The sequence below is a fragment of the Microcebus murinus genome, chromosome 6 (genome assembly GCF_040939455.1).
Source record: "Microcebus murinus isolate Inina chromosome 6, M.murinus_Inina_mat1.0, whole genome shotgun sequence".
Taxonomy (NCBI): Eukaryota; Metazoa; Chordata; class Mammalia; order Primates; family Cheirogaleidae; genus Microcebus; species Microcebus murinus.
Genome location: NC_134109.1, coordinates 83,309,642 through 83,324,028, shown reverse-complemented (window position 1 = coordinate 83,324,028; position 14,387 = coordinate 83,309,642). Strand labels below are relative to the sequence as shown.

The window sequence follows — 14,387 nt, the reverse complement described above, 5'->3', positions numbered from 1 at the left end:
AAAAAATGCATAGAATGCTTTTTAACATTTGCCCCAATCTCCCACCACAGCTGACTTTATTATTATTATTTTTTTTTAGAGAGATGGAGTCTGGCTGTGTTGCCTAGGCTGGCCTCAAACTCCTGGGCTTGTGATCCTCCCACCTCAGCCTCCCGACCAGCTGGGACTACAGGTGTATGCAACCACACTCGGCTCATAGTTGACTTTAAATGTCAGTACATATAAAATGAAGAAATTAAAAAGGAGATTTATTTCAATATAGTTGAGCTAACAAAAATACAATATGGAAAGATAAATTATAAGATATACTTACCAGTTCTACAAGCTTCTCCAGAAATGGAATCAATTTTAGGAGTTCATTGTCATTTTTATCCATAAACCAGCTTTCTATAGGGATTCCATTAGAAAGCTAAAATGATAAATAAGTAAATTAAATCCTCTTTTTACTTATATTTTGCCTCGTTTGGAAAAGCTTAAAAAAGAAACAGATTTAAGTAAATACTGCTCTAAGACTTCCTTTCAAAAGGAATATCACAAGAGTTTTCATTGACAACTCAACAGTACAAGAGACAGATGTTAAAGAATAACTTGAAGCCTATTAGTTTTTCAGTGTCATTTCTTCTCAGTGTATATAAAATTAAATAAGAAAGTTCCATTAAAGCAAGTTTTGTAAGGGTCATTAACATAATTCAAAACATTCGTTATTCAAGAAGTAATGACTATTAGTACAATGCTAGGCATTGTGAATGAAGGGATATTGCCAATCTAAACAGAGAACAAGAACAGAACACATACTTTTTTTTTTTAAACATAGGGACCATTGTCCCATTCATTATTCTAGTCCCCCAAAGCAGCATGATAACCTGAAACACAGCAGAAACGTAACAAACTGACTCAGTGGTATTTCAATGAAGAAGAGTCTAAAAACAATGTTACATATGAGATAGAGGATACTTGAAATGATTTTATCTAGGAACCAAGATGAAATTCGAAAGGACAAGCAAGTAAAAGCAGGGACCTAAAGTGAACACATTTCAATATCATATGCAGTTGTTCCCTTTTTTGCTTTTTTTGTGGATATTTTGACACTCAAAAGTTAAAGGCCAATCTTGTTGTTATTTATACTCCATCCATTTTCCATTGTCCCTATTCTGCACTGATTTACTGTGAAGCAAAATCTCCGAAATCCTATCACATGGACATATTTGTAATATAAAATATATCTTTCAAGGATGGCTCTTTAGTTATAATTATATTTCAAAGGAATGTTAACAAAGGGTACAAATAGATTGCCGGAATAGTCTAAGAAAATAATTCAGAATGTGAAATAAAATAAACAGACTAGAAGAACACAGTTAAGCTAATATCATTGATTTAATAACTGATAAGAATGCTATTAAATGACATATATCTTATAGCTCCTTATTCCAATTCACTACTCAGATTTTTCTTCATTTGTGTTGCAATTCGTTTAAAAGAAAAATTTTACGCAAAGAATATACACTTTGGCATTTCTAATTCTAAAAAATGACACACTAAATGGAAATTCCACCAGTGAAAATTCTCTTGTTCTTCTCTCATCATTTTCTGTTTGCCAGTATTTGTCTTCATTGTATTTTTTCCCAATCTGAGTTTAACAACTTTTTCCTACCTGATATGCAAAGGCTTGTGGTGAGTTGTCAATTATTATAGTTTTTGAAAGATCTCTTCCAAGGATATTTAAGTCTTTTATATAGTTTCCTTGCACACACACACAATGTTCGCGGAAAAGCCGGTGCCTAAACATAAAAATAAAAACAACAATCTCTTAAAAAAAAAAATCTCTAAAAAGTACAACATATACTGAAATATATAACACATACATATACCATAGGCTTTACAGGTTAAACCTTATTATTCTTTCTCTCTCAAAGGAAATTCAAATACAAATATGAGCCTAAGCTTTGGGCTACCATTTTACTATAAAAATTCTTAGCCATTATTGAAACCTTACAACCAAATATTACTATGCCTTAAAGAACTTTGGTTTATCCTAAAATGTTACAAATACTAAAAATTATAAAGGGGGATTTAAAAATTCTAAATTGTTTTTGTAGTTTATTTACCCAGAAAAGCTCAGCTCAGATGCAGCATCTGGTTGTCAGCGAGGTCCTGCTTTTTAACCAATTTTCCAGATGGTTGACTGAGGCACAAGGAGGTCAAGTGACTTGCCCAAGGTCACACAGTAAGTCAGTGGTTAGCCCCGCATTGGAACCCAGGATCCTCCTGGCTCCCAGTCCTTTGCTCTAACCAGTAGACCACACAGCCTCCCTATCCCTGTACATGCCAGAATAGAAAATATAAGAAGGAATGTTTTTGTGTTGGCATTTTTTAAAGTGTTTTTTAGTTTTTCTTATAATTTTAGAGAAAAGGTGCTAAGGCCAAAACATTCCATCATTTCAACTTTTCCTAAACACCCCAATTTCTTTTAATTTAGTGTATGTGTATAATCATGTGAAAAGAGTGATTGAATGAAATGATTAATTCAGATTTAAATATTATAAATGTAAACAGATGTTTCATCAATTTTAGATACTAAATAGAAAAATGCTAAATCATTTTAGAAAGTTATTAAAGGTTTTACAATAGCTATATACTACAGTAATTATGTAGTCTCAATTTATACTCAAAATATTAGTCTCTGAATATTACTAATAATTGGTACAAATATACTGATGTTTTTCACTTTGAAATACTCCATTCTGTACACATTAATAAGTTGGTAATTTGTCTTTTCCCACTAAACAACTTTTCAAGAGCTAGAACCTACTTATACTTGTATTTTTAATTACATACTTTCAAGAAAGGGGTATTTTCTACCCACAAAATCTGTCACATTGCTACCAAAATTAAATAAATAACTAAATAAATAAAACCCCATACATACACAAGTACAATCTCAACCTTTAAAATATCAGTGCCAGTGATGATGGCAAGGAGGAAGAATTTTACAAATAGTTCTTTCCCCTCTTATTGTGATATAGGAATATTTTAATAATAATAGTCAAATGATCATCTGCCTCTGGAAGATTTAAGACAATCCTTTTTTGAAAAAAAAAAAAAGACTAGATAAAATGATTCAAGTCCTGGTTGGGCCTAAGATTCCATATTTTATTTCTATAAACATTTAGATATGAGGAAATTGGAGAGGCAGGTACAGCACATAATGCAAGTCACCACTGATGCCTCTACCAATGGTAGCAAACTTGCTGAGACAAGAGACAACTGAATATGTATGTGGATACTATGGTTATTTTAATTAAATTACACTAAAAACCCTCCAGCCATTCAGAAATCTGAGGATCCATCTGCATGTATTTTCAGTATTAGAAAAAAAAAGAGATGCTGGTCACCCAATAAATCCTCCATATCAACAAATTTGCATTTCAGACTCACAGGATTCAGCGATTATAGAATTTCTCAGAATCTACCTGGTCACCAACGTAGATAATTCCCTATCATTCTAACAAATTCAATTCACTGTTCAAAAAGCTCTTATTTCAAGTTTTTCAAAATATAACTAGATAAAACAAAATGAAGCTCCCAAATATGTAGATTTTATAAATCTAGTTTAAAAGAGAGGTATTAATTTATAACACATTATAATAGCATGACTAATATTTGTTCCCCAGTAAAATGAAAACTCCGAGAGGGAAGGGCTTGTTGCTCACCACTGTTCCCTGGAACACTGGAGTCATCAAAGCAAAATCATTTGTATACTTTTATTAAAGTTAGGTAAAATGACCACAAATTACAATATACTTTTGTGAACAGAAAATATCATTTCTTATTTGTGTATCTGCAGCTTACTTATTTTGATCCTTTAGATTAAAAAATAAAAGATGTTACAATTTTATTTAGAAGGAAAAATACCTCTAAAATATGGACATTAGGAAAAGCCTTTCAGTATAATTGCAACCATTCAATAATAAAGGTATCATTAACAGTAGAAAATTAAGTTTAGGATTTCCCACTAAGACAATATGGGGAAAAGTATTCAAGGAAATTAATACCAAGCTCTTATAGCTTTTATGGGCATTTTTGTGTCATCTCTCTCAACTTTTGGTCAAAAACTCAAAAAACTAACTCCTACCTCTTAGAGGATACAGCAAGTCTGCTGTAGTCTTAATATATCACTTCAGTTGATGGAAATAATGGAACTAATTTTCAAAATGTTTTGAAATCACCCAAAGAACTCCCACCTAACCAGGAACACAGTGCATCTGCTGACTTCAGGCACACATAAGGAACAGAGCTCTGACTAAACCAACTGTAATTTCCAATTAGATTCATGTAACATTTCCATTCCATGGAAGATAAATTTGTTCTTGAAAAAAAGCAAAAGTTTAATTTGATCCTTTCTGTGAAAAATTAACTTTTATTTCTCTATGCCATTAAAAAAGTAATATAACATGCATTATCTTTGACACATAAGGTGAAACATCATGCACATAGTGGAAAAATTCCACACAATCAATCCCCCACCCTCCATCTCCCCCAGTCCCAAAAGAAATGAGGATATAGATGTCACATTGAATAAAACACATTTGAGTTGTGTATTCTTTAAAGAACGTCTGTCTGCAGGTAAATCATTAGGAACTCTTAAAGAGTTTGGGGGCTTTAAAAAATTCATTTATTTTCACCATTCAACACAATTTAAATCACTACATATGCAGCTAAATGAAAATGGGCATTAAAATTAAATAGAATCAGTAACTTCATAGATCAGTGTGACAGACATTTCCACTATTTCTTAATTAAATTTACCTGACCAGTTGCTTTTTAGGGTCTAGTATGTTCAGTAACTTGTCTGCATACACCTTCTTAGAAGCAGTAAAAAGAATGATCTATAAATTCAGGGGAAAAGAAGTAATCATTATACATGATCTAAATATGGGTACTATATTGAATAAAATAAAAATACATATGTAATCAGCTTAAGCCTGTTTACCTCATACATCTGAGACATTCGTTCCAGGAATTCCCTGAAGAATGGTCTTAATCTCACATAAACCTGAAGAAATACAAAGATAGGTTTCAGCAAATAAACATAAAATGAAAACAGTTTATTTTAAAGATATCTTGTGATCTAACTTTGGACATATAATTAAAAGTTCATTTTTTAAAATAGAAATGTTTACTAATTACCACTCAAACCAAACATATTTCACATATAAGAGATAACTTACAACAATCTTTTGGTAGGGTAATAATAATCACTGTTGGTCATTTCACTTTAATAGTTAAACAGCAGCATACAAGGTAACAGTACTTCATTGGAATATAATTTTAATACACATTTAAACTAAAAATGGAAGGTGTCCCTCTGAGATTTTGATCCACCAATCAACTCCATCTTCCAGCCAGGTAGCATCCATCCAATTATTAGGCAGGCTGTGTGTCCACCTTTAGCTGACCTGTCTCAATGACCTTCCTCAATAATTATTCAGAATTTCTTCTCAATAATCACCTGCTAAAAATGTCTTTAAGTTTCTATTAAGGTAAATAATATTCAAGAAGGAGATGTCTGGATTGGTGGGTTTAAATAACCACAATTTTTCAGAGATCAATATTGCTATTCTACATTTAATGATTCAGATGTGGCATCTAATTTAGCATTATTGGTCTACTTAAGATTAAAAATATAACACACACACCAGCTCTCAAAACCTGGCCAATGTGTATCCGAAGAGCTGCCTTATATACATTATTTTCTTATTTCTGTGTCTGTCTTCTTGCCTGTATTTAATGTAGCTCTTGTAATATACCTTAATATTAAAAAAGCAGACATATGATCCATGACTATCCACTAAAATTATATTTAAAAAGATGTCTTTGGGAAATTACAGAGAAATAAAAAATCAAAAAAATTTTAAAATTTTGTACTCCACTCAAAGGTGACTATTAGCTTCAGATACCATGAATAACAAATACTTATTGAACCAGAGTCACTGGATTCATATTTTTTAAAAACATACCCTCCTCCCCCCCAAAAAAAAACATACCCTCTGCGGTAGCAACAAATTCAAATCCAGGTAGTGGAGTTTAATTCTGGCATCCATACACATGCCACGCGAAAATGCCCCTATAACACAAAAATCTAGCTCTGGGAATGTTTGAGGACAAAATGGGGATAGTGTGCAAAGGATTCTTAGAGATAGGGACTATGTTTTACTAATCATCGTGATTTCCAAAGTCCAAAATATATAAGACAAATATAGTAGGTACCTCATAAAAATCTGTTCAGTAAATGAAGTAGAATTGCCTAAAGTTAGGCAATAGAGATAAATAGAGAAAGAGAAGCAAGCCTACATGATTACACAAGTTATAACTACTGAACTTCCTTAAGAACTGACTGAAGAAGACAAATTCTGAATGATTATTACTTTGCTAATAACATTCTGTTCCCATCTCTGGGCTGGATAAAAGTTTGGGTGTTTTTAATCCTATTAATTTTGACTCATAAGAAACAAAGTAGGCTATATGCCCCTCCTCCTAGCAAAGAAAAATAACCAAATCCTTGTATCCAATCACCATTATCTAGGATGAGATATAAAAAATTATAACTACTCTTCTAATCAGTTTTAACATTTTTTATCCTGACATTTAGTATAGTTTGTACACTTAGGTTGAAAACCACACACACCTTATTTGTTTGGTAAGCTAAATAATGATAGACTTTTGATGTATTCATATTACTATTTTACTGGCAAAATCATTTTAACTATGGGTCCTTTCAAAACAGATTTGTGACAGTTAAGAAAAACCAATACTTTTTATAAATTACCTTATCTCAAGGTGGATGATAAACTATGAACCATCAAGAGCCTTTTGTTGTCAATGTTCTGCACTTGTATGCATTTAATAACCAAAAATATTTCATTTTTGCATATGTATTTTTCATTTATTTTCAATATCCCTATTATCACCTGCTTCATATACAAAGTTGAGTATCCCTTATCCTAAATGCTTGGGACTAGAGTGTTTCAGATTTTGGATTTTTTTTTTTTTTTTCAGATTTTGGAATATTTGTGCTACGCTGACTGAGCATCCCTAATGCAAAGATCTAAAATCCAAAATGCTCCTCCAATTGAGCATTTCCCTGGAGCATGATGTCAGTACTCAAAAAGTTTCAGATTTTGGAGCATTCTGGATTTCAGATAGGTTGGATTAGGGATATTCAACCTATGGTAAACTATAAGATAAACAAGACCTCTTAATTTGAGATTCATTTCTTCTAATATAACACTGCACAGGAATACTTCTATTTGAACCATACCTTCTAAGCATAAGTGGAACACTGTCAACAGCTAATATTTTCCAACCCCTTATGCAGTGACTTCCAGATCAGGTAAAAGTTATAACTTCATTATACATTCTACTACTTTGACTGTATTTAAGTATAACATACATCTTAAAATTTGACAGTGCTTCTAAAATATGTTTGTTTACTAGGGATAAAAGGTAGCACACTGAAGATGAAGGGATACCTTGCTAGAGTGTTTCCTTACCACGAGAACAGAAAGAATTGTTGACTATTATAATTCCTATTCTCAGAACAGATTCACCATTTGAACAGGAAGATGTTTCAGGATTAAAAAACATAGGCAGAGACTAAGAAAGTTAGTGAAAAAAATAATGTAGAAAGGTACAAAGTAACAATGAGCGGGTCTAGGGTTAGGGCCACATGAGGTTCTGTCAGGTAATACAAAGGCAAAATCTAAGAAGCAGAAGTAGAGACAGAAGGCCAGCAGTGTCAGCATTTGGATATATTAATAGTAAGTGTGAACAGAAATATACAAATCAAGAAGCACCAAGTATTGCCCAGTAGAAACAAAGAACATTTATCAAGTACATATAACACAATGAGTTTAATTCTCGAGACGTACCATTACTTATTGTGTCATCTCTATTAGGTCACAGAAATACAGGCATATAGATGCACACAAAGACATGCCTCCAAATACTTCAAAATCTATTCCACAGATGCCATTAACTCCATTTTTCTTCTACCTATACTCTCATACAAAAATTCCTTTCCTGAGCTGCCTACTTCCCATTTCCTTCATCTACTTACTATTTTACCAACCATCCTTCACCTTGCAACTTTTCAAAACTATGTAGTCTCACAAAAGCCAAAACCTTCATTTTAGTCTACAGGGTAAATGTAACTAAATGTATCTTTATTTACAAAATATTCGGTACAAAATTTTACAAAATTTACCTTATGTATGGCACCTTTTGGGACACCCTGCTGTATACATATGCTCTTCCAAATCTAAAGTTATTATTCTATCTATGCTATAAATAGTTTTAATCCTCCTCACTAAACCAAAAAATAAGTCAGAAGTTTAAAAATGATGCCTGATATGATAATGAAAAACAATCATATAAAAATTATACATGATGGACTACTTCTCTAGTGAAGATAGGGATTTATCAATGTTTTATATAAAACCTTTAAAATAAAACTTTATTAGGAATGATATCTGCAAAACTGATAACAAAGCTAATCTTGTACAATGTGTTATGGACTGATTTTACCAAAATTTAAATTTTATATAGAAAATTAAAAACCCCACTATATTAACACTACTTACAAATAACACCTGAAAGCCTGCATTTTCATTGGTATTAAGGAGAATTTCCTATAGTTGTATATAGATAGTACTAATAGGCCATTAATGGTTAATAGAGGCCATGCGAGGTGGCTCATGCCTATAATCCTAGCACTCTGGGAGGCCGAGGCGGGCGGATCGTTTGAGCTCAGGAGTTCGAGACCAGCCTGAGCAAGAGCGAGACACCTGTCTCTACTAAAAAAAAAAAAAAGAAAGAAATTAGCTGGACAACTAAAAATACACAGAAAAAAATTAGCCGGGCATGGTGGTACATGCCTGTAGTCCCAGCTACTCGGGAGGCTGAGGCAGAAGGATTGCTTGAGCCTAGGAGTTTGAGGTTGCTGTAAGTTAGGGTGACGCGCGGCACTCACTCTAGCCCAGAGAACAGAGTGAGACTTTGTCTCAAAAAAAAAAAAAGAAAGGTTAATAGAACTAAAGTTAATAAAAGTAGTAATTAACATAACACCTACTTATAAATTGATTATAAATATTGTGTGGTAAAGTCTAAATTGAAATTTCAATCTAATCATGCAATTTGAAGCTATGCACTGAGTAATTTATTTAACATCATAGATTAAAGCCTTAATCTAATATCACAGATAATTTTAACAGTATGAAAAAAAAAAACAACAAAACTCCATCCAAAAACAAGTATTTTCAATTTGTGGTCAAGTGGCTAAGAAAAAAATTATCTTACATGTGAGTCTTTTTAGGAAAAACACACACACAGGTGTGTGTGTATGTGTGTGTACTTATTTTAAGAGACAGTGTCTTGTTGCCCAGGCTGGAGTGCAGTGGTGCAATCATAGCTCACTGCAGCCTAAAACTCTACAGCCTTGAACTCCTGGGCTCAAGTGATCCTCCTGCCTCAGCCTCTCCAGTAGCAGCTGGTACTACAGGCATGCACCACCATGCCCGGCTAATTTTTTCTATATATATGTTAGCTGGCCAATTAATTTCTTTCTATTTTTATAGTAGAGACAGGGTCTCACTCTTGCTCAGGCTGGTTTCAAACTACTGACCTTGAGTGATCCACTTGCCTCAGCCTCCCAGAGAGCTAGGATTACAGGTGTGAGCCACCTGGTGCCCTGCTATTACTATTTAATTAGCAGTACGAATTATAGCAGTAGAAAACTAACAATGTTGGGGGGAATACAAAGAATGAGATGCTACAATTAATTGAAAAATCTTACCATTAGTAGATACCACATGAATACAAGTGGCTCCCAATTTTTTCACCCTTCTGCATACCTCAGTTTCCCCATCTATAAAATGGATGTAATAACAGTACCTACTCACAGGTTGTCATAAGGATTAAAGAAGTTAAAATACATAAAGCACCTAGAACGGTGCTTTGCATATTTCAAGTATCAACAACTGTTAGCTATGATTATCATCTACTTCATTATTTAAAAGTAATAAGTCATAATAGCTGGAATAAGTATGATTCTATGGGGTAGAACTGGGTAACCTCAATTCCCAAGAGAAAGCTCTACAGCTACAATCCGTACTTTTGGAAGAAGGACAGTAATAAACTGTGTCAGTTAATAGTTTAACTATTTAACTTAGTTAACCATTTCTTGGCATTCATACATGAGCAGAGTCAAAACCCAAATCGCCAAGGAAAGAAAGTTGCTCAGGTAGGCCCTGTGGCAACCTCAATTTCATAACCCACTGAGTGATTTTATAGTCATCTTTTGATTCGCAAAGTTCCAATAAGAGGTAAATGGATGCTGAGGGTAGCTGTATAAGTTCTGTGCCTACAGACGAATCTGGGGATAAACAGATAAATACTAAAACATCAGAACCAATGAAAATAAAAACAAAATAAAACAACAAAAATAATCAAACTAAAAGCTTTTGTAAAACCTTACTCTATTACATGGAAATCATCAATTTGAAAAGGAATTGTTTAAAGAGTCCGTATGGGATAACACGAAGCTTGATATATTCATATAGATGATGCATTAAAAGTTAGCAATGAAGCACAATTTTCATCAAGTAAAAATTGGCCATTATAGATATATTTAAATATGTACATATATATTTGCATATACAAAAAACTTTTGATGTGTTTATATTAATATAAAGTTTAATCATTTTAAGAGCAAAACAATGGCCATTTTAGTAAAACGAAATTGTTAAATTTAAATTCAAACTCTAAACTTCAAAGGGAATGACACCTCCAATTTACTATGTTCAGTAATCAACCGTCACATCTTCTAAATTTATAGAATGTTTTCAGCTGTTAAACAAAGAGCTTTGCATGTAGTGTATTTTTTTTAGTGAATTGCTTATTTTAAAAGACACATTTTAGACAAAAAATTCCCCATGAAATAAATTTTCTTATTTTTGAGAAGAATACTATAGGTTTCATCTGCATCATTTTTTTAGCCTAAAAATTAATAGCGAATAATTATGATGAAAAAATTAATACTAATGACTAACTATACTTACTAAAAAGGATGGGAAAGTTACTTTAAAATTACTCTAAATTGCCAGGCGTGGTTGCTCATGCCTATAATCTTAGCACTCTGGGAGGTCGAGGTGGGAGGATCCCTTGAGCTCAGGAATTCGAAAGCAGCCTGAGCAAGAGTGAGACTGTGTCTCTACTATAAAAATAGTAAAAATTAGCCCGGTGTGGTGGTGTGCTCCTGTAGTCCAAGCTACTCGGGAGGCTGAGGTAGGAGGATTGCTTGATCCCAGGAGTTTGAGGTTGCAGTGAGCTACGATGACGCCACTGCACTCTAGCCCAGGCAAAAGAGTAAGACTCTGTCTCAAAAAAAATAAATAAATAAATAAAAATTACTCTAAATTAGTATTTTTAACATTTATCTATTGAAATACTATTCTGTACCATCTAAAATATTACTTTTATCCTCCACACTAAGTGTCCGCAACCCCTAATGTTTTTTAAGGCACAAATACACATATTACTTTTTTTTTTTTTTTTTTTTTTTTTTGAGACAGAGTCTCGCTTTGTTGTCCAGGCTAGAGTGAGTGCCGTGGCGTCAGCCTAGCTCACAGCAACCTCAAACTCCTGGGCTCCAGTGATCCTTCTGCCTCAGCCTCCCGAGTAGCTGGGACTACAGGCATGCGCCACTATGCCCGGCTAATTTTTTATATATATATCAGTTGGCCAATTAATTTCTTTCTATTTATAGTAGAGACGGGGTCTCGCTCTTGCTCAGGCTGGTTTCGAACTCCTGACCTTGAGCAATCCGCCCGCCTTGGCCTCCCAAGAGCTAGGATTACAGGCGTGAGCCACAGCGCCCGGCCCACATATTACTTTTGTGCAACAAAATAATGCTTACGAAGCTCAACAACAAAATACCTTTAGTATCAATTTAAGACAGAACTTGAGGAAAGAGAAAAATTAGGTATTTATACAGAATTCATTTAAATTACTGCTTTTTTTTTCATGAAGCAAAAATATAAGTTGAGTTTTCTAGGAAAGACTGTAGAGAGGAGACAGAAGTGAATGACCCTCTACATCTCTTGATCTGTGGTATGAAAATTATCCTAAGCTGTAAGATTCCCAAGAAAACAAACTATAGTAATGGGGAAGAAGCTAAGCTTTGCTTACCATGGGCTTCCCCACCCACCTCTTCCCGTAACTTTTCCCATAAAAAACAATTTCTACTAATAAAGCATCCTTTACAAGTAGCTCCCTAAAGGATCCTATCTCTCCTTGAGTGCTTACCACAATCTGATTTCTGGACAGCTGACCCAAAGTTTGTTGATTTTACTGATCTTCAGAAAGCCACTGACTGGCTAAAGTCTTATTGGTGAACAGAGTCAAAAATCAGATGACCCTGCCATACTTTACAGAATGAGGAGTTGGACAACACAGTTACGTTTGGCTGCACTGTGGTGAAACATATGAGGTATCTTCTTTTTGTCTTCAATCAGCCACATTTGGGCTGAGTAGCTCTATTACATCTTCAAAAAACTGAGCTCCAGTTCTTGATGGAGACAGAGGAAGGTCATTGAGGAGGTAGTTCATCTCAAGAGCTAAGTGAAAAATGTCTTTTGATTCAGTCCTGCTTGTGGATAGAAGTCATCTTCTGGATGGAAGAGGGAGTGAGATGACCTAGAGTCTTGAATTGGTGGATCTGCAGGAACAGAAACTAAATACAGTGGAGACCTCTTAACTGAGTAACACCACGAGATGGATTTCCTGACAATGTGCCAATATAAGCTAAATATAAAAATTAAACATGTGCACTGTAAGTGATCATGCACTTGTTTTTCCAGATATCAAATGCATTTGTACCATTTTATGAATAAATGTTTTCTCAGTAACTAATTATAAAACAATTTACAGAAAAAAAGTACCAATTTAAGGAAAGAAAATAGACCCAAACAAAAATCTGTATACTTTGCCTTCATGAGTCCCATATCCTCACTTTAAAAAGTCAGTTCTTTCGAATGACTTTTTCTGCATATACACAAACTCTCTATTACTGTCAGTGATGTATAACATACATCACATTTTAATCTGAAATGGACCTTTTAGGTTTCTTCATCCTCTAGAGAAATGGAATTCAAATACACTCAAGGTATTAAATTTAGAATAATGTACCTGTTTATAAACACTAAGACTTGCATTAACCAAGTTTATTCATACTTATCAATCAAAAGAAAAGTATGTATCAAGTCAGGCAATTTTATTTTTATTTATTTATTTTATTTTTTAAAATAGAGTCTTGCTTTGTTGCCCAGGCTAGAGTGCTGTGGCATCAGCCTGGTTCACAGCAACCTCAAACTCCTGGGACTCAAGCGATCCTCCTGCCTTAGCCTTCCGAGTAGCTGGGACTATAGGTGTGCACCACCACGCCCGGCTAATTTTTTCTATTTTTAGTAGAAAGGGGGTCTCGCTCTTGCTCAAACTGGTCTCAAACTCCTGACCTAAAGTGATCCTCCCACTTCGGCATCCCAGCATGCTACGATTACAGGTGTGAGTCACCGTGCCTGGCCAAGTCAGGCAATTTTTAAACGTGACTAGTGGACACCTCAAACTTTGATGTGAAAAAAAAACTTTAAAGCCCACATCTGAATTACTGTGGAGCTAATTTAAATTTTCTATGTATATATGTATGTATATATATATATGAATTTTGATGAGCATTTGATTACTCACTTCCACTTAGAATTTGAATATGTAAAGTTACTGTATATACTCTCAGAATTATTACAGCAGGGGTCAGCAAACTATGGCTTCTTGGCCAAATTCAGCACACCACTTATTTTTGTAAATAAAGTTTTACTGGGACACAGGCATGCTTTTTCCTTTATGTACTGTCCACGGCTGCTCTCATGATACAATGACAGAAAAAGTAGTTGCAACAGAGACCACAAAGCCTAAAATATTTACAACTGGCCCTTTATAAAAAAGATTTCCAACCTCTGATATAAACAATTATTAAAATGCATGTAATACAAATTACACTTTAAATTTGTTCGGAAATGAAAGAGAAATACATGTAGAATTAAAATTATACATCAACCATAACAAATTTATCATAAAAAGAAAACAATAGTAAAATAAGTCCCAAGAAGACATTTTATCTAGCTTTGATTCAGATGAAAAATTTCATGCTATTGTAACATATAGAATATATATTAATGCTATGGAACTGATATAGTCAAGAGTATATACATAAATGCCATGGAACTATTCACTTAAAAATGGTTAATTTTATGTCATGTGAATTTCACCTTGATAAA

General features: G+C 33.7%; 1 protein-coding gene across 4 annotated transcripts in view; it reads right to left on the bottom strand.

Moving 5' to 3' along the window:
* The window catches only part of CTDSPL2 (CTD small phosphatase like 2), an 87,257-nt gene that overhangs the window by 5,387 nt on the left and 67,483 nt on the right, over nt 1–14,387 (bottom strand). For all 4 annotated transcript variants that reach the window (XM_012766689.3, XM_076004310.1, XM_012766687.3 and 1 more), the window contains exons 9-12: nt 4,991–5,053; nt 4,807–4,886; nt 1,652–1,778; nt 314–409 (exon numbers count right to left, since the gene is read on the bottom strand). In XM_012766689.3, the coding sequence (XP_012622143.1) occupies nt 314–409; nt 1,652–1,778; nt 4,807–4,886; nt 4,991–5,053 (366 nt within the window). The remainder of the gene's footprint in view (nt 1–313; nt 410–1,651; nt 1,779–4,806; nt 4,887–4,990; nt 5,054–14,387) is intronic.